Here is a 26,970-nt window from a genome sequence, read left to right as displayed (position 1 = left end):
AACTGCACACAGGATATAAACAGTTCGTGTACGTATACATCAGCGACACTGATGTATCAACGTAACACGAATACAAGGAAAATAATAAACGTGCTGGTATGCATATATATTGGCAATGAACCAATATATGATGCAAAGACCAGCAAAGTATCTTTAAAACAAGAAACACGATCGGGGGCTGAAGCGACAGCAAGACAGGCTTAAACTGAAGCTATGAAAACTCGAGGAGTCCTGCAGGAAGCAGATCTTTATACTGAGGTCATCCAATGGGAGCAGACATGCAGATTCCCACACAGGTGAATGATAATCAGTCACAAGCTGACAGCAGGGAAAGGCAGACAAAGCTATGCAGCTTGCATGGAAAGAGATCAGAACTACCTGAGCTGCAGCACTACTACTTCCAGCAATACCTGCTGCAGCAGCGATCATGACAACGCCTTAACTCAGTTTAGGCATGAAAAGTTTAGGTGTGATAAGTTTAGGTGTGATAAGTTTAGGCATGATAACTTTAGGTGTGATAAGTTTTTAGGCGTGATAAGTTTAAGCACCAACTGGATTAGCACCGCAGTGCACAGCTGATCAAAAGTTTTGCGCTAGCAAAGTCTGGTGCACTTTGCATAGAGTTTAATGGCGCTGCTTTGCGTGCGGGACTTTGCGCGCGATATAAACTTATCTAAACTTATCATGCCTAAACTTATCATGCCTAAACTGAGTTTAGGCATGATAAAAATGGTTATCATGCCTAAAGTCTTTAACTGGGTTAACACCGCTTTGTGAATCGAGCCCAATGTTTCATCTTCAATTTAAAATATCTTTGCAGAACTTTTCAACTAAAAAAGTACCAAAAAGTAGATGAGAAACTACTATTAAATTATTTTGAGCATTTTATTGCTTGCTGGTGGCTTAAAAGGCATTCTATTGAAAAGTTAAAAATTTTCACCTAGGAGAAAACTCAGGTGAAAAAGTGAATTGCATATGGGCCCATGACTCTTAGGGCTTGATTCACAAAGTGGTGCTAAGTGTTAGCACGCCTGTGAAAGGCCCCTCAGCACGCCTAAAGTTCCTGTGCTAAGACGCGCACAAAAGTTTGCGCACTGCGCGGTGCGGCAAGAACCTCAAAAACAATCCCAGATCCAGATAATGTCTTATAAGCACAGCGTGTGAGAGGAAAGTAAGATGGATAATAGAGTAAAGAAATACTACCTGCTCTGGGGGTGGGGTGCCTACGCCAGTCCACTGAGCCGTCTCTCACACGCTGTGCTTATAAGACATTGGGCTCGATTCACAAAGCGGTGCTAACCCAGTTAGAGACTTTAGGCATGATAACCATTGCACCACGCTGGTGAAAAGCCAGTTTAGGTGTGATAAGTTTAGGCATGATAAGTTTAGATAAGTTTAGATCGCTTGCAAAGTCCCGCACGCAAAGCAGCGCCATTAAACTTTATACGAAGTGCACCAGACTTTGCTAGCATAAAAATTTTGATCAGCTGTGCACTGCGGTGCTAACCCAGTTGGCGCTTAAACTTATCATGCCTAAACTTATCACACCTAAACTTATCACACCTAAACTTATCATGCCTAAACTGAGTTTAGGCATGATAAAGGGCTTTTCACCAGCGTGCTAACTGTTAGCACCGCTTTGTGAATCAGGCCCATTATCTGGATCCGGGAATGTTTGTGATTATTTTTTGACATATGCAGTAGTTTTGTCTATTTATTATTTAGAGTCATGGACGTCTTTCTTGTTTATTGATTTTGCAATTATCGGTCCATATGACTAGACTTGTGATTATTGGCTGGCTCTGCCTGTTTGAGCTACACTTGTACATTATTACACAGTATTTTTATTATTTATCATTACTTTCCTATAGTTCTAAAGTAAACCTGTATCACTGACTTGTGCTGTATTAAAAATCGTACATGGTGCTAGTTACAGATCTCCATACACACGTGCGTGTTCCAGTCATTTATCTGTTATTTCTATAAATCTCCTCATTTCAGCCAGACAGGAAACAACACTGACAGCAAGCTGAAATGGCATTACTTCGCAACCATGGCGATGGACAGTCCACTCTATAGCATACCTTTCAACTTTTTGAAGTGAGAAAGAGGGACAGTGAACCAGGGACAAAGCATGTATTTTACCATATATATCAACGAGGACATTAGAGAAAACACTTACCTTGCTCTGTTTCATATTTAACTGTTCAGCTTGCTTCTTAACAGCCTTGATAAAATCCCAGACTGAGCATTCAGTCTGGCTTTGCTCAGGAATTTTTATAGCTGAGTCTGTGTTCTCTGGTGTCTTTTCAAGCCCTAGCCTGCCCCCTTGTGGTTCTGCTCAGGAATCATTATAGCTGAGTCATTATAGCAAAGCCAGACTGCATGCTCAGTCTGGGATTTTATCAGGGCTGATTAGAAGCAAGCTGAACAGTTAAAAATGAAACAGACAGCAGAGTAGGTGTTTTCTCTGCGTACGTACAAAAAGGGCGCCCGGACAAAAAGGGCGCGGGGTGTAAACGCTAATTAATAATTAATCATTAATAGTGTTTATAAAAATAGTGTGCTATATTTCGTTTACAAATAAGGTTTTACAAAATTATAAATCATTAAATAATGTTTATGAAATCGGCAATTGTGAAAACGTTAATCTTCCCTGTTTCAAAAGTGAAACTTATAATTACGTTTATTAAAAAAACGATAATATATGTTTAATTGTTATAATTATATATTATTGTGAATAACCTTCATTTATGGTTTGTTCTTATAATAAAATATTAAAAGATTCTTTATAATGATGATATAAATATAACTATGTTCGTAATAAGTGTTGTAAAACATTAGTAAGTATTACTAAAATTTTACTAAAACTATACCTAAGCCTACTCTCACACAGAACCCTCACTGTACCTATCCCTAACCCCTAGACCCCCCTGGTGGTGCCTAAACCTAAGACCCCCCTGGTGGTGCCTAACCCTAAGACCCCCCTGGTGGTGCCTAACCCTAACCACCCCCCTGGTGGTTTATATTGTACTGTAACTATACTTAACCCTACTCTCACACAGAACCCTCCCTGTACCTATCCCTAACCCCTAGACCCCCCCTGGTGGTGCCTAAACCTAAGACCCCCCTGGTGGTGCCTAAACCTAAGACCCCCCCTGGTGGTGCCTTAACCTAAGACCCCCCTGGTGGTGCCTAAACCTAAGACCCCCCCCCTGGTGGTGCCTAACCCTAACCACCCCCCTGGTGGTTTATATTGTACTGTAACTATACATAACCCTACTCTCACACAGAACCCTCCCTGTACCTATCCCTAACCCCTAGACCCCCCCTGGTGGTGCCTAAACCTAAGACCCCCCTGGTGGTGCCTAAACCTAAGACCCCCCTGGTGGTGCCTAACCCTAAGACCCCCCTGGTGGTGCCTAAACCTAAGACCCCCCTGGTGGTGCCTAAACCTAAGACCCCCCTGGTGGTGCCTAAACCTAAGACCCCCCTTACTGATCACTTTATTATGTGGATAATAATGTTTTACTAATTGTGGCTGCAAAAAATATATTGCAATTTACGTTACGTACTGATCGCTTTATTTTGTGAATAATAATGTTTTACAAACAGTAAGTAATAAAACTTTAAATAATGTTTTCATTAGTTAAATAAGATAAATATGTTTAGTATTTTTTATAAACCTTATTCGGCACGGGTGCATTTTGTAAACGTAAATCACCACAAGCACAGTTATAAATCATTAAAAATCTCCGGGCGCCGTTTGTAAACGTTATTTATCTCCGGCGCCCTTTTTTCCTGCTCGGCGCCCATTAAACGTTATTTATTATGAGAGTGAATGGCGGCGCCCTTTTTGTCCACTAGCTGCCTGCGCCCTTTTTTCCCGCTTCCGTTTTCTCTAACGTCCCCACTGCTCCGTATGGTAAAATACATGAGGGTGCTTCGTCTCTGGTTCACTTTAAGACATGCCCCTGCCACACCCCTAATGACTCCCCCAAGACACACCCCCTTGCTATGTATTTCACAAAGTATTCAGAACCAAAAGATGTAGTTTTAATATTTAAACCACACTTTTTTTTCTATTATCATTATATTTCTTATTTATAAAATGTGAAATGAAGAAAAAAACAAAACACTATCAATTTTTTATTAATGGGAATAAAGTTTAGAGCCAGTTAAACACATTTTTTTAGTAGAATAATATCTATATCAGCACAAATCAGTACATCAGCCCAGAAAGAGAGACAGTTGGGAGGCGTACGTTAAAAAGGGGTGCTGGGAAAAAAGGGCGCGGGGTTTTAAACGATAAGCGTGGATAACGTTTAAAAATGTATTGTACTATATTTCGTTTAAAATTAATGTTTTATAAAGTTATAAATCATTAAATAATGTGCATTAAATCGGCAATTGTAAAAACGTTAATCTTTCGTTTAAATAGTGAAACGTATAATAACGTTTAAAAAAAAAAATTCTAAGTAAGCCTCCCTGTACCGACCCCTAACCCCTAGACCCCCCTGTTGATGCCTAAACCTAAGACCCCCCCCTGTTGGTGCCTAAGTAACCCTCCCTGTACCTACCCCTAACCCCTAGACCCCCCTGTCAGTGCCTAAACCTAAGACCCCCCTGTTGGTGCCTAAACCTAAGACCCCCCTGTTGGTGCCTAAACCTAAGACCCCCCTGTTGGTGCCTAAACCTAAGACCCCCTGTTGGTGCCTAAACCTAAGACCCCCCTGTTGGTGCCTAAACCTAAGACCCCCTGTTGGTGCCTAAACCTAAGACCCCCCTGTTGGTGCCTAAACCTAAGACCCCCCTGTTGGTGCCTAAACCTAAGACCCCCCTGTTGGTGCCTAAACCTAAGACCCCCCTGTTGGTGCCTAAACCTAAGACCCCCCTGTTGGTGCCTAAACCTAAGACCCCCCTGTGATAAGCATTAATAACGTTTCAAAAACATATTGTGCGGTTTTTTCGTTTAAAAATAATGTAAAAAAAAAAAAAAAAAAAAATGGTACTGTTTTTCGTTTAAAAATAATGTTTGGAAAAAATATTGTACTGTTTTTCGTTTAAAAATAATATTAAAAAATGTATAAATCATTAAATAATATGTAATCATGAGAAGCAGTAATAAAACATTAAGTCTCCGGGCGCCGCTTTTAAAACGTTATTTTTCTCCGGCGCCCTTTTTTCCTATCGGGCGCCCATTAAACGATATTTATTATGGGAGTGAATGGCGGCGCCCGATTTGTCCACCTGCCTCATGCGCCCTTTTGTACTGTTACCGTTGGGGGCTATGTCTATAGTACTAATCCTAAATAAGACTTTCCTAGAATCTCCCAGAATCTAGGGAAGCAGGAAATTTGGGCGCATGAGGCACAAATGCGCTGCCATTCACTCCCATAATAAATATCGTTTAATGGGCGCCCAACAGGAAAAAAGGGCACCGGAGAAAAATAACGTTTTAAAAGCGGCGCCCGGAGACTTTTAATGTTTTATAACTGCTTCTCATGATTACACATTATTTAATGATTTATAACTTTATAAAACATTATTTTTAAACGAAATATAGCACAATTTTTTTAAAAACGTTATTCATGCTTATCGTTTAAAACCGTGCGCCCTTTTTTCCCGGCGCCCTTTTTTAACGTACGTAGAATCTAGAACCTGGAGCCTAGAATTTTGGAAGGTTTAGGGTGTGGGCTGTTGGAGAAGGGGGTGACAAGCATCACTTACCTTCTGGGGCTGCTTCTTGACCCATCACCTTTATGGGCTCTGCCATCTTTTCCAGCAATCCAGAAGCTGCAGCAGCGTCATGCTCCTCCTGCTGCAGTGTTTTGCGCCCCGGGGCACTGCAATGCATGCCGGGAGATGTGGTCCTGCAGTGTGAGTACAAGCATGGTTGGGAGATGCACTCATAATGAAGGACTACATCTCCCGGCATGCATTGCAGTGGTGGGGGCGCAGCGGGAGCGTGACACTGTAGCACATGCGGGGCGGAATGCATACAGACAAGGGGCTAGAGAGCAGCCCCCCAGAAGGTAACTAATGCTTGTCACCCCTACATTGGCCCTCAGGGAGAGGCTAATTTTCTATATTTTATTACATCACTACTTAGATCACTTTAATGCCTTGTTAACTAACCCCGCCCTTCCTGTTCCTCTAGTCACATGTTTCATGGCCCTGGGCAGTGATGACATGAATCTGGCCCTCATTCTAAACATAACAACTAATATTTCAGCACTCGGTTTTGTAAGCTGTTGGATTCTTTATGTAAATAATGGGAGAGATGAAGATGCCCAATGGGTGTTCTATTTTATAACTTTGAAATAAAAAAAAGAATAAAAAAAGAGAGGTAAGCACTTACCTCTCCAGAAAATAAAGACAACAGTTCAACTGAAAAAAATGTTTATGCAAAAAGCAATCTGACAACGCGTTTCACGGGTCATGGCCCACTTCCTCAGGTCAATACAAAATGCCTTGATAGGATAGGGGCTAGGGTGTAGGCATCTCTAGGGGTTTAGGGTTAGGTATCAGGTAGGGGGGGTTTAGGGTCAGGAATCAGGAAGGGAAGTTTTAGAGAAAGGTTTCAGGAAAGGGGGGGGGGGGGGGGGGGATTACGGTTAGGTGTCAGAAAGGGGGGGGGGTAGGGTTAGGAGTCAGAAAAGGGATGTTTTAGGGTTAGGAATCAGAAAGGGGGGTTTTAGGGTTAGGTATCTGGAAGGGGTATTTGAGGGTTAGGTATCAGGTAGGGGGGGGGGGTTAGGGTTAGGTATCAGGAAGGGGGGTTTAGGGTTAGGTATCAGGAAGGGGGGTTTAGGGTTAGGTATCAGGAAGGGGGGTTTAGGGTTAGGTATCAGGAAGGGGGGGTTAGGGTTAGGTATCAGGAAGGGCGGTTAGGGTTGGGTATCTGGAAGAGGTATTTAAGGGTTAGGTATCTGGAAGGGGTATTTGAGGGTTAGGTATCAGGAAGAGGGATTTTAGGGTTAGGTATCAGGTAGGGGGGTTTAGGGTTAGGCTAGGTTAGAGCCTATGGGCCTTAAGTAGTAAAGGCTTATATCGGCTTCACCCGGCGCACATTTTTTCCTCTTGCGCCTCTATGAAATTCGCTATTTGTAGCCGCAGATTCCATAGTGGGTGGTACCGGCATATTTGTCTGTGAGGGAAATTTTCTGCTTCCTCAGATGTCGGTGTCAGTACAAAGGTAATTATAGCAGCAAGGGGCTTACTGAGGCACAGGAGTGAGAGCACAGGGACATATCAGCTTACCGAAGTGCAGGACTGAGAGCAAGTGTTCATATCAGCTTACCGAAGTGCAGGAGTGAGAGCAGAGGGTCAGATCAGCTTACCGAAGTGCAGGAGTGAGAGCAGAGGGTCATATCAGCTTACTGAGGAGCAGGAGTGAGAGCAGAGGGTCATATCAGCTTACCGAGGTGCAGGACAGAGAGCAGAGGGTCATATCAGTTTACCGAGGTGCAGCAGTGAGAGTAGAGGGTCATATCAGCTTACCGAGGTGCAGGTTTGAGGGCAGATGGTCATATCAGCTTAGTGGTGCAGGAGTGAGAGCAAAGGGTCATATCAGCTTACAGAGGTGCAGGAGTGAGAGCAGAGGGTCATATCAGATTACCGAGGTGCAGGAATGAGAGCAGAGGGTCATATCAGGTTACAGTGGTGCAGGAGTGAGAACAGAGGGTCATATCAGCTTACCGAGGTGCAGGACTGAGAGCAGAGGGTCATATCAGCTTACCGAGGGGCAGGTTTGAGAGCAGAGGGTCACATCAGCTTTCAGATAGACATGATTACTGCCGGTGATCTGGAAGACTTTCATTGTAAAGCGCGCCTCAGAGCTGTTTCCGTTGTTTACGACACTGATAAGATCAGATCCATAAATGGGGTTCGGACAGCTGCACACAAAAGACAAACACACAGGAAATCAAACACTAATAACTGTCACTGGTGACATCAAATATGGGATTTCATTAAACAATGTATAAACAAAGTCGATTCTTACTGACCAAAGATGCTTTAAAGTGTCTTCCAACATTGTACGCCTCCCCCCCCCCCCCCCCACACACACACACACACTGACCACCATTATTGTAGTTTTTACATCCGAGTGACACCTCCTGCTCATCCTCAATATCTGCCTTTTTCATAATGCAGAGCATGCTGCTTCTCCTCCACTTCACTCCCCATAGGACAGAACATGCTGCTCACCCCCCTCCCCACTCCATAGGACAGAACATGCTGCTCACCCCCCTCCCCACTCCATAGGACAGAACATGCTGCTCACCCCCCTCCCCACTCCATAGGACAGAACATGCTGCTCACCCCCCTCCCCACTCCATAGGACAGAACATGCTGCTCACCCCCCTCCCCACTCCATAGGACAGAACATGCTGCTCACCCCCCTCCCCACTCCATAGGACAGAACATGCTGCTCACCCCCCTCCCCACTCCATAGGACAGAACATGCTGCTCACCCCCCTCCCCACTCCACAGGACAGAACATGCTGCTCACCCCCCTCCCCACTCCATAGGACAGAACATGCTGCTCACCCCCCTCCCCACTCCATAGGACAGAACATGCTGCTCACCCCCCTCCCCACTCCATAGGACAGAACATGCTGCTCACCCCCCTCCCCACTCCATAGGACAGAACGTGCTGCTCACCCCCCTCCCCACTCCATAGGACAGAACATGCTGCTCACCCCCCTCCCCACTCCATAGGACAGAACATGCTGCTCACCCCCCTCCCCACTCCATAGGACAGAACATGCTGCTCACCCCCCTCCCCACTCCATAGGACAGAACATGCTGCTCACCCCCCTCCCCACTCCATAGGACAGAACATGCTGCTCACCCCCCTCCCCACTCCATAGGACAGAACATGCTGCTCACCCCCCTCCCCACTCCATAGGACAGAACATGCTGCTCACCCCCCTCCCCACTCCATAGGACAGAACATGCTGCTCACCCCCCTCCCCACTCCATAGGACAGAACATGCTGCTCACCCCCCTCCCCACTCCATAGGACAGAACATGCTGCTCACCCCCCTCCCCACTCCATAGGACAGAACATGCTGCTCACCCCCCTCCCCACTCCATAGGACAGAACATGCTGCTCACCCCCCTCCCCACTCCATAGGACAGAACATGCTGCTCACCCCCCTCCCCACTCCATAGGACAGAACATGCTGCTCACCCCCTCCCCACTCCATAGGACAGAACATGCTGCACACCCCCCTCCCCACTCCATAGGACAGAACATGCTGCTGACTCCTCCCCCTCCCCTCTCCATAGGACAGAACATGCTGCTGACTCCTCCCCCTCCCCTCTCCATAGGACAGAACATGCTGCTGACTCCTCCCCCTCCCCACGCCTGAGGACAGAACATGCTGCTGACTCCTCCCCCTCCCCACTCCATAGGACAGAACATGCTGCTGACTCCTCCCCCTCCCCTCTCCATAGGACAGAACATGCTGCTGACTCCTCCCCCTCCCCACTCCATAGGACAGAACATGCTGCTGACTCATCCCCTCCCCTCTCCATAGGACAGAACATGCTGCTCACTCCTCCCCATCCCTCTCCATAGGACAGAACATGCTGCTCACTCCTCCCCATCCCTCTCCATAGGACAGAACATGCTGCTCACTCCTCCCCATCCCCTCTCCATAGGACAGAACATGCTGCTCACTCCTCCCCATCCCTCTCCATAGGACAGAACATGCTGCTCACTCCTCCCCCTCCCCACTCCATAGGACAGAACATGTTGCTCACTCCTCCCCCTCCCCACTCCATAGGGCAGAACATGTTGCTGACTCCTCCCCCTCCCCTCTCCATAGGACAGAACATGCTGCTCACTCCTCCCCATCCCCTCTCCATAGGACAGAACATGCTGCTCACTCCTCCCCATCCCTCTCCATAGGACAGAACATGCTGCTCACTCCTCCCCATCCCCTCTCCATAGGACAGAACATGCTGCTCACTCCTCCCCATCCCCTCTCCATAGGACAGAACATGCTGCTCACTCCTCCCCATCCCTCTCCATAGGACAGAACATGCTGCTGACTCCTCCCCACTCCATAGGACAGAAGTGACAGAACATGCTGCTGACTCCTCCCCCTCCCCTCTCCATAGGACAGAACATGCTGCTGACTCCTCCCTCTCCCCACTCCATAGGACAGAACATGCTGCTGACTCCTCCCCTCTCCATAGGACAGAACATGCTGCTCACTCCTCCCCATCCCTCTCCATAGGACAGATCATGCTGCTCACTCCTCCCCCTCCCCTCTCCATAGGACAGAACATGCTGCTGACTCCTCCCCCTCCCCACTCCATAGGACAGAACATGCTGCTGACTCCTCCCCCTCCCCTCTCCATAGGACAGAACATGCTGCTCATCCTCCCCTCTCCTTTTCTGTAGACTGCACCTGAATCCCTATAGCTGTGCATGGCATCCCTATAGCAATTCGGCTGCGGCTTCGCAGAATTGCAACAGCATGATTGGAAAAAAGACGCGGCACCCAATGGAAAGTGGCTCTTAAATAACATTTTTTCTTTGACTTTTTTAAAATAGTTTTTCTAAAAAAAGCTACAATCATTTTTTCCCCCCACATTCTCCTTCTAGTCACCGTATTGCATCTAAAGGCCACATACACATCAGACTATAGTCTTTGGAAAATGAAAGATCACAGACCAATTTCCCCCCCTTCATGTAGTATGAGAGCCACACCTACACAGTCTATTCTATGGAGCTGAACTCCCCATCAGACAGAAATCTTTGTAAGATGCTGCACCATGGGCGTAACAATAGGGGATGCAGCCAATGCCCCGCAGGGGGCCCCCCTCCTCCTGGGGCCCGCTCGTGGCCGTTTTGGGGGGCTGGAGGGGTTGCAGCATGAGGGGAAAGCTATGGCCACACTCGGCGGGGAGAGGGGAAGGTCCCCCCCCCCCCTCACCTCGGGCTTTCCCCTCTGCGCTCCCCTCCAGCTTCAATAGCTATACAAGTGCAGCGGAGCGGCGGGCAGCGGCAGGCAAACATACCTTACGTGCGTTCCAGCGCGGACACTTCTCGCTCTAGTGACTGACGCGACTTCCTGTATAAAACAGGAAGTAGCGTCAGTCACTAGAGCGAGAAGCGTCCGGACGCACGGAAGGTATGTTTGCCTGCCGCTGCCCGCCGCTCCGCTGCACTTATATAGCTATTGAAGCTGGAGGGGAGCGCAGAGGGGAAAGCCCGAGGTGAGGGGGGGGACCTTCCCCCCTCCTTGCCGACTGTGGCCATACCTTTCCCCTCATGCTGCGACCCCTCCAGCCCCCCAAAACGGCCACGAGCGGGCCCCGGGGGGAGGGGGGCCCGCTCAGAATTTCTGCAGGGGGGCCCGGGGGCTTTCAGTTACGCCCCTGTGCTGCACACAAAGATGCTGTACACATGCAACAGATCAGTATGTGTAAAAGATCCATTCCTGCAAAATGATTCGTAGTCTATGATATCTGCACTTCCTCATACACACTTTGTTTAACATCATCTGCAGATGAATGTCTGTTAAACAAGGTGTGTATTGAGATCTGCAGATATAGACTATGAATGCATTTTGCAGGAACAGATCTTTTGCAGATAATGATCTTTTGAATGTCTACAGCATCTTTGTGTGCAGCATCTTGCAAAGATTTCTATCTGATAGGGAGTTCAGCTCCATAGAATAGACTGTGTAGAGTACGGCTCTCATATTACCTGGAAGGGGGTAAGATTGGTCTGTGATCTTTCATTTTCCAAAGACTATGGTCTGATGTGTGTATGAGCCTTAGGGCTCGTTTCCACTATAGCAAATCCGCATGCGTTGTCCGCATGCAGATTCGCACAGCCAATACAAGTGGATGGGCCTGTTTCCACTTGTGTGTTGAGCGGACCGTTTTTGTGTGCGGGGAAAATCTGCACAGCAGATCCCTCAGAATCGCACACAATGTATTTAATAGGGAAATCGCATGCGTTTTTTGCCGCGAATTCGCATGCGATTTTGCATAGGTACCCATGTTAATTCACACAGGCAGTGACATGGTTAAAATCGCATTACCCTAACCTATGCAAAACCGCGGGAAAAAACGCATGGGGAATCGCACCCGCATGCGATTTCACCTGCGGTGATTACACAACGCAATAGTGGAAACGAGCCCTTAAGGCTAGGTTCACAGTGAAAGCTGCAGGGCGTTCTCTGCAAAAAGAGAAATACAACAGAATGATAATGTTGCACTAAAGTGAAGCATACATCACAAAGTATGCTTCCCTGCCTCGGTTTACACATGTGTTATGTCGTAACGCACAGCATGTAGTGCATTGGGATCAGGGGCATAACTAGAAATCGCTGGGCCCCCCTGTGAAACTTTGGATGGGGCCCCCTCCCACCAAATTCCCTCCCCAGAAAGGCTGGGAGTAGAGCAGCGCTGTACACAAGACCCTGCTGAATAGGGACAATCTACAAACTTTGTCTGCAATACTTTGTTTGATTCCTTATCAGTGGCTGAGCAGATGCAGTCAGAACAATTGTGCAGAGAGCAGTAAGTTTTTTTCTCTCTGTGCCATTAGTTGTCAGTCTCTCAGGACGGGGCCCCCTGTGGCTTCTGGGCCCCCTGCGGCTGCATCCTTGCAGGGCCTATTGTTACGCCCCTGATTGGGATAGTGTAGTGCGTTGGAGCTCAGTGCACCGCATGCACTGTGAACATCACATAGACTATTGTAGTAGTGTGACTTGCTGCATTAAGATGCCCCCATAAAGTCGACGCAACGTAGCGTCCCACTGTGAACTTAGCCTAAAGCCTCTTATATACGCTGGAGTTGCCACTTCAGCTGATATTCAGGTATGTGTACAGAGTGTTACAAAACCTGAACGGAGGAACAGGTGATGATGACCACAATGTGCAGTGATACAGACACTGAGGCCAGGACATAAGGTGCAAAATAAGGTTTTATTGTAACCACACAGTGCATATAATATAATGCAAACAAGATGCAACCACATGCACAGCAAGCTATGTACAGAGAAATGTATACAATGATGCAACCACATGCACAGCAAGCTATGTACAGAGAAATGTATACAATGATGCAACCACATGCACAGCAAGCTATGTACAGAGAAATGTATACAATGATGCAACCACATGCACAACAAGCTATGTACAGGCAGCCAGGGACGCAGTGACAAATGTATACAATGATGCAACCACATGCAGAGCAAGCTTTGTACAGACAGCCAGGGAACGCAGTGACAAATGTATACAATGATGCAACCACATGCACAGCAAGCTATGTACAGGCAGCCAGGGAACACAGTGACAAATGTATACAATGATGCAACCACATGCACAGCAAGCTATGTACAGACATCCAGGGAACGCAGTGACAAATGTATACAATGATGCATAGCAAGCTTTGTACAGACAGCCAGGGAACGCAGTGACAAATGTATACAATGATGCATAGCAAGCTTTGTACAGACATCCAGGGAACGCAGTGACAAATGTATACAATGATGCAACCACATGCACAGCAAGCTATGTACAGACAACCAGGGAATGCAGTGACAAATGTATGCAATGATGCAACCACATGCACAGCAAGCTATGTACAGACAGCCAGGGAACGCAGTGACAAATGTATACAATGATGCAACCACATGCACAGCAAGCTATGTACAGGCAGCCAGGGAACACAGTGACAAATGTATACAATGATGCAACCACATGCACAGCAAGCTATGTACAGACATCCAGGGAACGCAGTGACAAATGTATACAATGATGCATAGCAAGCTTTGTACAGACAGCCAGGGAACGCAGTGACAAATGTATGCAATGATGCAGCCACATGCACAGCAAGCTATGTACAGACAGCCAGGGAACGCAGTGACAAATGTATACAATGATGCAACCACATGCACAGCAAGCTATGTACAGACATCCAGGGAACGCAGTGACAAATGTATACAATGATGCAACCACATGCACAGCAAGCTATGTACAGACAACCAGGGAATGCAGTGACAAATGTATGCAATGATGCAACCACATGCACAGCAAGCTATGTACAGACAGCCAGGGAACGCAGTGACAAATGTATACAATGATGCAACCACATGCACAGCAAGCTATGTACAGACAGCCAGGGAACGCAGTGACAAATACTGTATATACAATGATGCAACCACATGCACAGCAAGCTATGTACAGACAGCCAGGGAATGCAGTGACAAATGTATACAATGATGCAACCAGGGCCGGCCCGCTCATGAGGCGAGGTGAAACATTTGCCTCAGGCGGCACATCTGGGGGGGGGGGGGGGGCGACACCCACCTGTCCATGGGTGGGGGGGGGGCACCGAGCTGGAGGGGTAGCGGGCAGGAAGGGAATATTGGGCCTAGTGGTGGGAAGGGGGGGTCCCCCCCTCGCCTGGGTCCCCCGATCTGCGCTCCCCTCCAGCTGTAAATAGTTAAGTACCAGCGTATAGCAGGAAGTGACATCAGTGGAGCGCTCGCTGGAACGCGGAAAAGGTGAGTGATCCCCGCCCGTTGCCTCTTAATCTATACGCTGGTACTTAACTATTTACAGCTGGAGGGGAGCGCAGATCGGGTGACCCAGGCGAGGGAGGGGGGGATCTGACCCCCCTTCCCACCAGTAGGCCCAATATCCCCTTCCTGCCCCCTACCCCTCCAGCTCAGTGCCCCCCCCCCACCCACACGGTGGGTGGGGGGGGGGCTTCAGGCGGCAAAAAGTCTAGAGCCGGCCCTGGATGCAACCACATGCACAGCAAGCTTTGTACAGACAATCAGGGAATGCAGTGACAATTGTATACAATGATGCAACCACATGCACAGCAAGCTTTGTACAGACAACCAGGGAATGCAGTAACAAATATATACAATAATGCACATATGATGCAAACATATGCGACCCACATACACAACAACTGTATACAGATAATCACCAAACGAGAACATGCAATCCAACATATATATCTAACTAACCAGTGCAAATAACGATGAATATATACAATCAGTGCGGTATCACAGAGAACAGGCAATGGCAAGACAAGAGAGAGTATCAGGGTCAGCAACAGGTAATCAGATACATACGAGGCACAGAGGAATAAGCAAAAGCAGAGTCAGGACAAGCAAACGTTCAGCAACAAATAATCAGATTAGCAAACGCTACAAGAATCACACAGGAAACACAGTTCCCATTCATTGATCTAAGCCCCCATTAGAAAGACCGATGGCTTCCATTAGAAGCCACGATCTTTCTAAAGAAAAAAAAGTTTCATGTCCTCCCTTCACTTCCTGTGAGAGTGATCGCTGGCTTACAGGAATTAAAAAAAAAAATTGGCTGAGGCCATCTTGTGCCCAAATAGTAAAACTGCATCTACATACATTTTTTTTTATAAATACACACAATAAATTACATTTAAAATTAACTGAGTACCTCCCACATTACCAAAATACCCAAATAAAATTTGTAGCTCTCTCTCTATCTATCTATCTATCCATCTATCTATATATATTACAATAAAAAAAAACAACAACAACAAATAGATACCTAAGGGTCTGAACTTTTTTAATATGCACGTCAAGAGGGTATATTACTATTATTTTTTTAAATTATAAGCTTGTAAATAGTGATGGATGCAAAACTGAAAAAATGCACCTTAATTTCAAAATAAAATATTAGCGCCATACATTGTGATAGGGACATAATTTTAAGTGGTACAATAACCAGGACAAATAGGCAAATACAATATGTGGGTTTTAATTACGGTAGCATGTATTGTTTTAAGGCTATAATGGGCGAAATCTGAGAAATAATGAATTTTTTCAATTTTTTTCTTAATATTCCCGTTAAATTGCATTTAGAAAAAAAATATTCTTAGTAAAATGTACCACCCAAAGAAAGCCTAATTGATGGCGGAAAAAACAAGATGTAGATCAATTCATTGTGATAAGTAGTGTTAAAGTTATTGGCGAATGAATGGGAGGTGAAAATTGCTTAGAGGCATAAGGTGAGAAAGGACCAAAGGCTGAAGTGGTTAAAGGACCACTGTCGTGAAAATCTTAAAATGTAAAATATTTGTAAACATATACAAATTAAAAGTATACTTCTTCCAGAGTAAAATGAGTCAAAATTACTTTTCTCCTATGTTGCTGTCACTTACAGTAGGTAGTAGAAATCTGATAGAACCGACAGGTTTTGGACTAGCCCATCTACTCATGGGGGATTCTCATGGTTTTCTTTATTTTCAAAAGTACCTAGTGAATGGCTCCATCCAACTGCCAAAAAGTGTGCAGCAAGGTGGGAGGATGAGAAGCATCTTTGTATAAATCCATTTCAAACAGTGTCTTTATAAAGAATGAAGGCCATGCTGAGAATCCCCTTATAATGATCCGCTCAGCTGTCCGCTCAGCTGTCTGCAAGTTTCAGACCTGCTCTGCTGCTGAGGAATTTGCATAAACTTGTCATGCAAATTGCCTAGCTGCCTCCTTTGAAGGCTTGCAGTATAAATACCATGTGCTCCCACAATCCTTTGCTGGTCATGAAGGTTTGTTCCTCCTAGAGTGTCAGCCTTGCTGTTGTTTGCTAAGATTATCTTAGAGTAATTCCTGGGGGCTGCACTAGGCAATCCTTCTAGTGCAGTCAGGTTGTATTATCTGTATTGCCTGTCTTGTCCTTGCGATTGCACTGTCGCCAGCGTTGGCGATGGTGAATCGTTTGGTCCAGTACCTGGATCGCACTTGCCCTAGCGGTAGTGGCAGCGGATCTCTCTAGTCTATGTCTTGGAGTTTACCGTAGCTGTGGTTGCTACTGGTTACTCCTTCTGTCTGTCTTGCCGTGTGGATCGCACTCGCTCTGGTGGAAAGAGCAGTGGATCCTGCTAGGCCTATTCCTGTACTCGGATCACTCTTGCTATCAGGAATATAGCAGCTAGTTATGAGGTTAAGGGTAAGACAGGGACATATTTTGTCATTTTTCTGTCTGCTATATATTTTGTCAGAGGTGTAGGTATGTCAGCCAGTCTGGCTTTGGAAGGTGTCACCTGGATAATGTCTGTATGTAGATTAAAACAGTCATTCAGGGCAGAGATCAAGGGAACTGCCATTGTCTTCATTGAATAGACCAATCACCTTCAATAGACAAGGAAGGGGCTCATTAGGCCACTAGCAGTCACCTTTGATCTGCTGTCCCAGGTGTGATTGTCTGTGAAACTAAATTTGCTTTGTATTCCTGGGGTAGCAGGGCACTGCTAATTAGCAGCCATCTGAGGGAGAACAATAGCAGACAATCTTGGATGTGATTGTCTGTGTCTATTTACAGGCAAACTGCTACCTGTAACCAAAATGCAATCTTTTGATGTATAGACTTTTACCTGGGGAAATTGGGGACTAAGGAAGTCTTTTGTTGTGTGTGTGCTATAATACACTGTTCACATGTGGATGTTAGATCTCTGGAAATTGAATTATGTCTGAGATTTAATTAAACTAGTTTCCCTGTCCAAACAGGCTTGCAGCCTCAAGGCAAATATTCCATAATAAAAAACAGGGGACAGATACCTAAAATCAGTCCCCTCCTGACGGTAGCTGCAGCTGGACTCCCGGCCCAAGCTAGTGGGCTCCTGGTCTAACCAGAACTGTGTCTGTCCACAAAAGTCCAAGGTTCTTCTATCTGGATCCCTGTTATTTTGGTAAGCAACTCGCTTGTGTGTATCTTTGTAAACTCTTAATTTTGTAACTTTTTATTTTGTTTTTTGTAATCGTTTGTATATATTCTGTTCTGCATTGTTCCACTTTTTTTTCTGGATTAAATTATTATTTAATAAGCTTGACTTCTGCTGTACTAAACTAACACTCATAGCCTAGAGGAGACTGCAGTGTAGCTGTGGATAAGTCCATGCCTAATTGTATGCTTGAGCAACACTACCATATGAAATTGTAATTGCATTGTGTGTATGGGGCACTTCTGCGCTCGACAGCAGAGTGGGAGTGGCTAACAGTATCGTTCGGAACGACTGTTAGTGGTCTTGCTGCACGACAGTGTAACTTGCATTACAAGTCAGTGCCTGATTGTGCTGTGTTATTGTACAACTGTACTGCGTGTGTGGGTGCGTGCGTGTGGGTGCGTGCAAAGCTGAACCGAATACGAAAACGCAGGTTGCGTGTTGAGCACTCGACAGCTGAGTTGACGTGTCTAGCAACCGCTAGTGGTGGCAGTAAGAAGCTTTTTAGGGGTCACAGCCTTGTTTGTAGCTCGAATAAGGCTGCTCCCCGCTTGATCTGGTCAAACCCGCAGTCGGGAACCGTATACGCAGGCGTGCCGCGGGCCGGTTCTTGACACTTGCTCTGGTGGAAAAGAGCAGTGGATCCTGCTAACTCTGTTTCTGTACTTGGATCACACCTGCTCTGGTGGAAAAGAGCAGTGGATCCTGCTAACTCTGTTTCTGTACTTGGATCACACTTGCTCTGGTGGAAAAGAGCAGTGGATCCTGCTAGCTCTGTTTCTGCACTTGGATCACACTTGCTCTGGTGGAAAAGAGCAGTGGATCCTGCTAGCTCTGTTTCTCTACGTGGTTCACACTTGCTTTGGTGGGAAAGAGCAGTAGATCCTTCCTGTCCCTGAACCCGGATCTCACTCGCTCTGGCGGAAGAGCGGTGGATCTTATCTGACCTATTCCTGTTTTCCGTTCATCTGTCTGTCTGGAGCAAACGCTTGCGGTTGTCTGCGGTAAGACAGCCTTTAGCAAGCGTTCCGATTATTTGTTCATTTGTGTTCATTCGTTAGTCAGGGTGGCGTGCTTGTCTCGGTTGCGCTTATCGTGCGGAGACCGCGCCATAAACGCGCTTGTTGCTGTTGCGCCTAACGCGTGGTGACCGCGTTTAGGTATTGCGTTTGTTATTTTCGTTGTCATTCTCATTGTATGTTATGCTGTGCCTTTCGCTCTGCTCCTGTGTTTAAACCTTTACTCTGTCTTATGTCACTGTTGGCAATCGCCAGTCTTGCGATTGCGTTCACACTTTGGTTTTCGCTGTTGTGTGTCGACCGTCGCCGGGTGGCAACTAGATTGGTAGACATACATATATTCTGTCTCTGTGCTCTCTCTCTTTAAGGGTTATCTTGCCCTGCATTGCTTCCCCACGTACAATTCCTATCTGGTGTCTGTGGCAGTACAGAGGGGTTGTTCCGCTGTTCTCCACTGCTCCATCTGCCGGCATTAATTCCCCTCTACAGGTGCATTGCACCGCAGCTGGGTTCTCTCAGATTATACGCTTGTGGATGATTTCCGCAGTGTCAGCGCGCATCCTGTGCGCTGACCACAGGAATAATTCCACAATCGTTACACCCCTATGGAAAGATGGACTAGCCCAAAACCTGTCGGTGATGTCAAAGTTCTAGTACCTACTGTAAGTGACAGCAACATAGAAGAGAAGTAATTAATAGCTCATTTTACTCTATAAGAAACCTACTTCTGATTTGTATGTGTTTACATGAATTTTACATTTTAAGATTTTCGCCACAGTGGTCCTTTAATGTAATGGTGGAATTCCACAAAATTCGGAAATTGCACTGAGATCTTCAAATTCTGATTTAAAATATTGAATTTCGATTCAAAACACAGAAATTTCATGGAATTAGATTGCTCATGGATTACTAGCATCGCATGCAGTAGTTGCCTTTCGTGAGGAGTTGTCTTGCTGCTGCCTGTGCACATAAAGTTGCGCAGTGGTTACCTACCTGTTTGGATCCGTTGTCAGGTTGTACACGGGGGAGGGGGCGTCCCCGGTGGCGTATATTCTCAGCACCTTCACTGAAAACGTGTTGGCATCCAGATTTGGTATGGAAATTGACAGGTAAATGGTCTGTTCCACGGTGAGTGTAGAATCGACAGATATTGGGCTGCTGAAGTCAGGGTTTTGGTAGGCGAACATAAATACAGACAAGGTACCCAGCCCACCAGGGACGTTTAGCACCGTAGTCCTGTGGGAAGCAGAAAACACGAGGCAATGAAACAACCAACATACATACCATATTTTTCGGACTATAAGATGCTTCTTACCATAAGACGCACCTAGGTTTAAAGAGACTCTGAAGCTAGAATAAATCTCGCTTCAGAGCTCATACTTAGCAGGGGCACGTGTGCCCCTGCTAAAACGCTGCTATCGCGCCGCTAAACGGGGGTCCCTTCACCCCCAAACCCACCCCCGGAAGACTTGGTCGTAGTCTTGGTCGTAAATTTTGACTTCCTGGAGGCAGGGCTAACGGCTGCAGCCCTGCCTCCAGTCGCGTCTATCAGACGCGCATCACCGCCTCTCCCCCGCCCCTCTCAGTGAAGGAAGACTGAGAGGGGCGGGGGAGAGGCGGAGATACGCGTCTGACAGACGCGCGTGGGGCAGGGCTGAGGCGGTTAGCCCTGCCCCAATGCGGAAGCGCTCCCCCGCTTTACGGAGGGGATTTGGGGGTGAAGGGACCCCCGTTAAGCCGCGGGATAGCGGCATTTTAGCAGGGGCACGCATGCCCCTGCTATCTATGAGGTCTGAAGCGAGATTTATTCTCGCTTCAGACTCTCTTTAAAGGACAAAAGCCAGGGAAAAAATATATATACTACACCTGGTGCATCTACGGTGAAAGGGCTTCTTGTGGATTGTACCCCCTTTGTACCTCATGCCCCCTTGTACCTCTTGTGTCTCCCCGTGTCTTCCTCTGTCCTTCTCTTTGCCCCTTTGTGTCCTCCGTCTGTCCCCGTCTCCTCCTCTGCATGGACACAGTACAGGGAGCCCCCGACATTGCGGTGGGTTGGAGGTTGGTATTGGCAGCGTTCACAAGTTAGAAATTCCCTGCATTCGGACTATAAGATGCTGTGACTCCCCCCCCCCCCAAAAAAAAAGTGAGTCTTATAGTCCAAAAAAAGACAGTTTTCTATACCGGTGCCTGTCACAGTGAAGAAGAAGGTATAACTAGCCGACCCCCCATCCCCGTGATTTGAATGATACTCCTTGTGATGTGCAGGGCGTAATGGGGGATTTATTTCAATGGCATTGCATATATTTTGTGGTTTTCGCATCACTAGTGATGAGGTATCGTGCGATGCGACATTTGTAATTTTAAAATCTGTGCCACGTGCGCATCGCCATGGATTGAATGTGAACTTCGCCGAAAATTGCCCACAACCAATATCATTTTTTTCAATGTCTTTTTCAATTTGAGAATTGCAATTCATTTTTCTGGTTGATGGCAACATTTGAAAAATCTGACCAATGTATCACACATGTGTATTAAAATGTTCTCCAATTATTATATATATAAAAAAAAAAAAATGTTTATTCTTCTGAAATTTGTACAGAAATGTTTGCCTCTGCAGATCAAGTTTCTTTTTTTTATGGATGAGCCATCTTGAGGCTAAAAAAAAGGTATCTTCCAGGAGAGTGTTTAGCGCCACCTGGTGGCCACAAAGTCAAATTAAAGTAGAAAAACAAAACAAAACCCACATTAAATAAACACCGATTAACCCCCCACCCTACCCCGTAACTAAAAAAAATAAATACATACATTTAAAAAGCCATTTTAAGGCTAATTTCACACTGACACATTTACTTTGGTTCCCTTGGACAATATAGTCACATGCACTCTAATGAGGTATAAAAGAACTCTACTGTGTGGACAGCGGAGGACCGATAAAAAGTTCAATAGTTCAAAATTGTCTGTATGGGAGGTGAACTGCCAACTCAAATAAAAGGCAATCTCAGCCACCCAGCACAGGTCGTTGGCAGAGCTCACAGTCATATTCTACATAGAGGGAGATATGAGGCACAACATCCTTAAAGGTGCGCTACAACACCCACATAAACTTTATACCAATACAAGGATACAGGGGCGTAACTAGGCCCCACCGGGACCCCCTGCAGAATTTTATTGCGGGTTCCCCCCCCCCCCCGGGGCCCACTCGGGGCCGTTTTGTGGGGGCTGGAGGCGTGGCAGCATGAGGGGAAAGCCTTGGCTACAGTCGGCGGGGAGAGGAGAAGTCCCCCCCCTCTCCCTCACTTTGGGGCTCTCCCCTCTGCACTCCCCTCCAGCTAGTTAAAATGTGTGGGCAGCAGGCAGCGGCGGCAAGATACATACCTTCTTCCTTGCGTTCCACCGCATACTCCTCGCTCTAGCGGCTGACGTCACTTCCGAAAGTGACGTCACTTCCGGAAATGACGTCAGCCGCTAGAGCGAGGAGTATGCGGTGGAACGCAAGGAAGAAGGTATGTATCTTGCCGCCGCTGCCCGCTGCCCAAACTGTAACTAGCTGGAGGGGAGCGCAGAGGGGAGAGCCCCAAGGTGAGGGAGAGGGGGGGGAACTTCCCCTCTTCCCGCCGACTGTGGCCAAGGCTTTCCCCTCATGCTGCCACCCCTCCAGCCCCCACAAAACAGCCCCAAGCGGGCCCCAGGGGGGGCCCCGGCCCCCCTGCGGGAGCAGGGGCTGCAGGGCCTATTGGTACGCCCATGCAAGGATATGTATAAAAGATATTGAAAAAAACTCAAAAAGGTTTATATGCAAAAATACAAAAAGTCTTTATTGAAGACAAAAGTCATGCAACATATTCATAAAAGGTATCCTTCAAGGAGCATATTCCATAGCCGAGGATGGCGAACATACAGCAGTGACTGACACCAGGATTAGTGCAGTTGTAAGTATTGAGGCGTCAACGCCAACTTGTTTCGGGATAGACCCTTCATCAGGACTCCCCATATAAAGACAAATCTTGGTAATTACTGCATGATCACCTGGACAACATGAAGCCAGGTAAGACCACTAGTCCTATTTTTACACACAGAGACCGCACGTAGCAAGGGCTGGAGGAGAATGGTCACTATATGTTCGCCATCCCCGTCTGTGGAATATGCTGCTTGAAGGATACCTTTTATGAATATTTTGCATGACTTTAGTACTCACAGTCACTCACGTCTAAGGCACTTTGTGTGCTCTGCTCTGCTTATAGACTGGGCTCCATGGTTCTCCCAAGGTTAATATACTTTCAATTGCTGTATTTTAACATTTATACAGAATTCATAGTATGTTAAAGTTAATTGCATATGGGCCTTTGACTCTAGTGCGATCTGGACTCTCCCAATAACCCCGATGGAACTTACGATGTTATTGGCTTAAATCCTCCCAAAGGAATTGTGTAACTCAGATTGAAGTAGCAGCTGAGATTGAAGGTTGTATTCAGTCTGGATAGGATGGTTGATGGTTGAGCGTAGACAAAAAGAGTGTTGGTGAAGAATGCTTGAGTTGCGTTGTACTGTGAAAGAGAAAGGAATTCTGCTAAAATGATAAAAGCAACATCATACAGAGCAACAACGACAAAGAAAGATATGAGGATTCTTTTATAAAGAAACTGCTACATGCTAACAGTTAGTTCACCACTTCTTCATGCTCCGGTTTTAAGACAATCACGTCTTTAACTACTTCTACCTAACTTGCCGAATATATTTGTCCAGAAAGCGTCGCTCAGAGGCAATCTGGATGAATATATTCATCCAGAGGTGTTGCGGCAGTTGTGAACACATAGGTGCGTGCAGGCGGTTCGTTCCCCTGCTACTATTACAAAGGATCAATTGTAGAAGGGGAACAAGTGTTCCCTCGAGGCAAATGATCCCCTGTCAAGATGCTTTCAACCAGGAGGCATCATGATTCATGAAAACATAATGTCACAAAATGTTAAAAAAAAAAAAAAAAAAGATCTAGCACTTCCCTGGTATCTTCCAGGAGAGTGCTTAGCTCCGCCTGGTGGCCAAAAAGTAAAGTTAACGTAGAAAAAAAGAACACCTTACACATTTAATAAACACTGATTACCCCCCCCCCCCCCCCACACACACACACCCTCCCCATAGCTTAAAAAAATAATAATAAGATTACAGTTTAAAAAAAATACATAAATAGTTACTAAACTTTTTAATATGTATGTGGTGAGGGTATACTACTGTTATTGTTTCCCTATATAGGCTTTCAATAAGTGATGGACGCAAAAATGAAAAATGCACCTTTATTTGCAAATAAAATATTAGTGCACACAGAGAAAGTTTTTATGCCTTGCACTCAGTAGTTTGGGAGTGATTGAGTCTGCTGCACCTTACAGTGATGGCTCCGTCCTATTACACTTAGCTTTGCTCTGCGCATGTGGAGGGAGCGTGCATTCGGGCTAATGAAGACACAATTTTGATCACAGTACAAACAAAGCAGCCCGTGCACAGCTTCTCGATTCACATTTATTTCTTCAGCAAGCATAAAAATACACTGTCCGAGTTAATAGCAAGGCATTAATAAAGTGGATGGATGTGACCTGTTCCGAGACCTTGACCAGGACGGATGAGGGAGTGTGACCAGGGGGTGAGGGGACGGCGCAACAGCCGTTTCACGCCGGTGTGGCGCTGGTTCACATGCGTATGTCCCAGGGCAATGGCGGTGTGTGTGGGCTTCCGTAATAATACCAGAAGGCCCCGCCCACCACGCTCGCCATTGGTCCCTGGCGCTGAAAAGTGGAGTCAGGGGTGAGAGGGAGGAGGATTGCCGTATGATGGCGAAAGAGTGACAGGACATACTGCACCACGTGATATATGTGTGAGAGGAGAATCGCCGCTATGCAGCGAGACATTAACAGGAGTGCTACTATTTATACACATTAGTCTCTGTAGTGAAAAGCTTGTAAAAAAAAAAAAACTAGGTAAGTGCTTACAGTCATAAAACATAAGAACATTTTTTTTTAAAAAACCCTTTTGATTCTTTATACAAATAGTGACACCATGTTTCTGTGCGAAACTAAAACAAAAACCTACATCAATATTCCTGCGCTATCTCGTCATAGCTGATCCCAATTTCCTTCTATTACAAAATCTTACTTTATTAGAACGATTATTTAAAAAAACCACTCATTCCCCTAATTAAAATCATTACGAGGTTGGGGGGGGGGGGGGGGGGGGCTGGGGTGGTCGAGGGAAGGCAGAATTTTTTAAAAAGAGAGCTCTATAATTGGACTGTAGTATATCCACCTAGATTCCTATCCTAACAACTGCCGGCGATCGGCCGATCTAGCCGCACCTCAAACAGGTTTCTGGGTGCTCAAGGCAAGAGAAGGGGAAAAAAAATAAATATATATATTTACGCAGGTAACTATTTATAGGGGCAGAGAGGAAATAGCAGGATGAAGTGGAAGACGGTAGATAGCACTGTCTGATGCAAAGATCAGGTAAGGGTCTGCAGGGGGACATTTTATATACCATTAAATGACAAGGCCACACTATGGCATAAGGTTTCAGTCGATTTAGTGACAGTGCATGTATGAGATAGCATTTCTTGTTGAAGACAACCACAAGGGGGAGGGGGGGGGGGGGGGCTGTAAAGGGCCCCCCTCCCCCATGGTGTCCACCACCCTCCCCCCTAAGGAGCGGGAAATTCCCAGGGAGGGGGGATTATTAAACGGTGACGCCACAGATATTTCAGTGACGTCCCTATCCAATGACCATCTATAACTAAATTGCACCTGTCTCCCGATCGATCCCTACATGTCATGTCTACCAGGGCAAATGCTCCTGAATTATTTTATATGGTCCCACAGACCCGAACTTGATACCTCAAAACATGGAGGAGCGACAGGGAGGAGATTGAAGATTATAAACACAGGAGGACAACAGAAAAGCTTCAAGATCGAAAGAAATAGAAGAAAAAGACAGTTAGTTCTTAGTTAGTGTATAAAGGAGAGCAGGACGATTCAAAAATAGAATGGTCCATTACAGCAAGGCAGGACAGTCCGGGCAGAAATAGGGAGAGAGATAGGGGAGAGGAAGAGCTGAAGGGAAGGTGCAAAAGAAGAGGAGGGGGGGAAGAGGCAGTACAGTGGGGACATAACTAGCAGCCAGGGCAATGCCTTGGTTCCCCAGGGGGAGGGGGGAGGATACCCACAAGTCCACCATTCACTTTGAGAAGGGAGGAGGCCCAGATAGCTACGGGTCAAGAAAACATGACAGTTCCAACCTGTCATTGAGGCCCAAGGGCCCCATTGCCTCCGTGCGCAAAATCACACGAGATTCGCGTCGTTACTTCTTGGTCCTTATTTCCTCCCCTTCTGGGGTTTGCAACAAGTAGGAGAGCCGCGAATCTCAAGAACTTGGCTTTGCCCTCATGGGTATCCCTGACATGTTCAATCAAGCGTGGGCACCCTCTCCCCGACTTGATGGACTTGAGGTCCTCCCCCACTCTTTCCTTAAGGGGCCTAGTTGTCTTGCCTATATAGTAAAACTGGTAAGGACAAAAAATAACGTATGAGACAAACTTAGTCTGACAGGTGATAAAGGCCCTCCCTCCCCATTGTACCCCTCCTGTTCTGTAGTTCGTACCCTCTAACATCTGCGGACAGTATTTACACTTGCCGCATTTGTAATTCCCTTTGGGGCGTCTATTAGTTAGCCAATTTGATGGAGTAGTGGAGCGATATTTACTGCGTATCAGGATGTCACTTAAAGGGATACTTAAGTCAATCATAAAAAATGTTATATATGTATATGTTATACGCTATAGCAGCATAGAGGGTGATACAGCGGCTGGGAACGCGGAAAATCAGTCGCGTTCCCAGCCTGTCGCCGAACACGGAAGTAGCCGCCGGCGGGGACAGGAGGATCGGAGCGAGGCTGCGAGGGCACCATACAGCTTCAGGGGGCTGAGGGATGCCCCAGGTGAGTAAAACTCATTTTTTATGATTGACTTAAGTATCCCTTTAAGGTCGGGGCTCTTTTGTAGGCCACCCGTGGAGGGTCAGGGAAAACTCTCTGTAATGCAGGCCCTCTAGTTATAAATGACCAGTTTTTCTTAATGACCTGAGAAAGCTTTCTGGTCATAGGAGTGTAATCAAATGTGAATGTTATCGATTTGTCTTTTTCTCCTTTGGGCTGTCTCACTAG

At 46.4% G+C, this 26,970-nt stretch overlaps 1 protein-coding gene across 1 annotated transcript in view; it reads right to left on the bottom strand.

The window, feature by feature from the left end:
- Positions 1-23,190, bottom strand: part of LOC137504604 (uromodulin-like) — a 36,530-nt gene extending 13,340 nt beyond the window's left edge. Inside the window, exons 1-3 of the mRNA XM_068233187.1 lie at positions 23,167-23,190; positions 19,768-20,010; positions 7,742-7,898 (exon numbers count right to left, since the gene is read on the bottom strand). Of these exons, the coding sequence (XP_068089288.1) occupies positions 7,742-7,898; positions 19,768-19,961 (351 nt within the window). The 5' untranslated portion in view covers positions 19,962-20,010; positions 23,167-23,190. The remainder of the gene's footprint in view (positions 1-7,741; positions 7,899-19,767; positions 20,011-23,166) is intronic.
- Positions 23,191-26,970: the final 3,780 nt, after the last annotated feature.

Source organism: Hyperolius riggenbachi, chromosome 4 (assembly GCF_040937935.1).
Source record: "Hyperolius riggenbachi isolate aHypRig1 chromosome 4, aHypRig1.pri, whole genome shotgun sequence".
NCBI classification, from domain to species: domain Eukaryota; kingdom Metazoa; phylum Chordata; class Amphibia; order Anura; family Hyperoliidae; genus Hyperolius; species Hyperolius riggenbachi.
The sequence above is the reverse complement of the archived record's forward strand: the minus strand, read 5'-3'. Positions and strand labels throughout refer to the sequence as shown.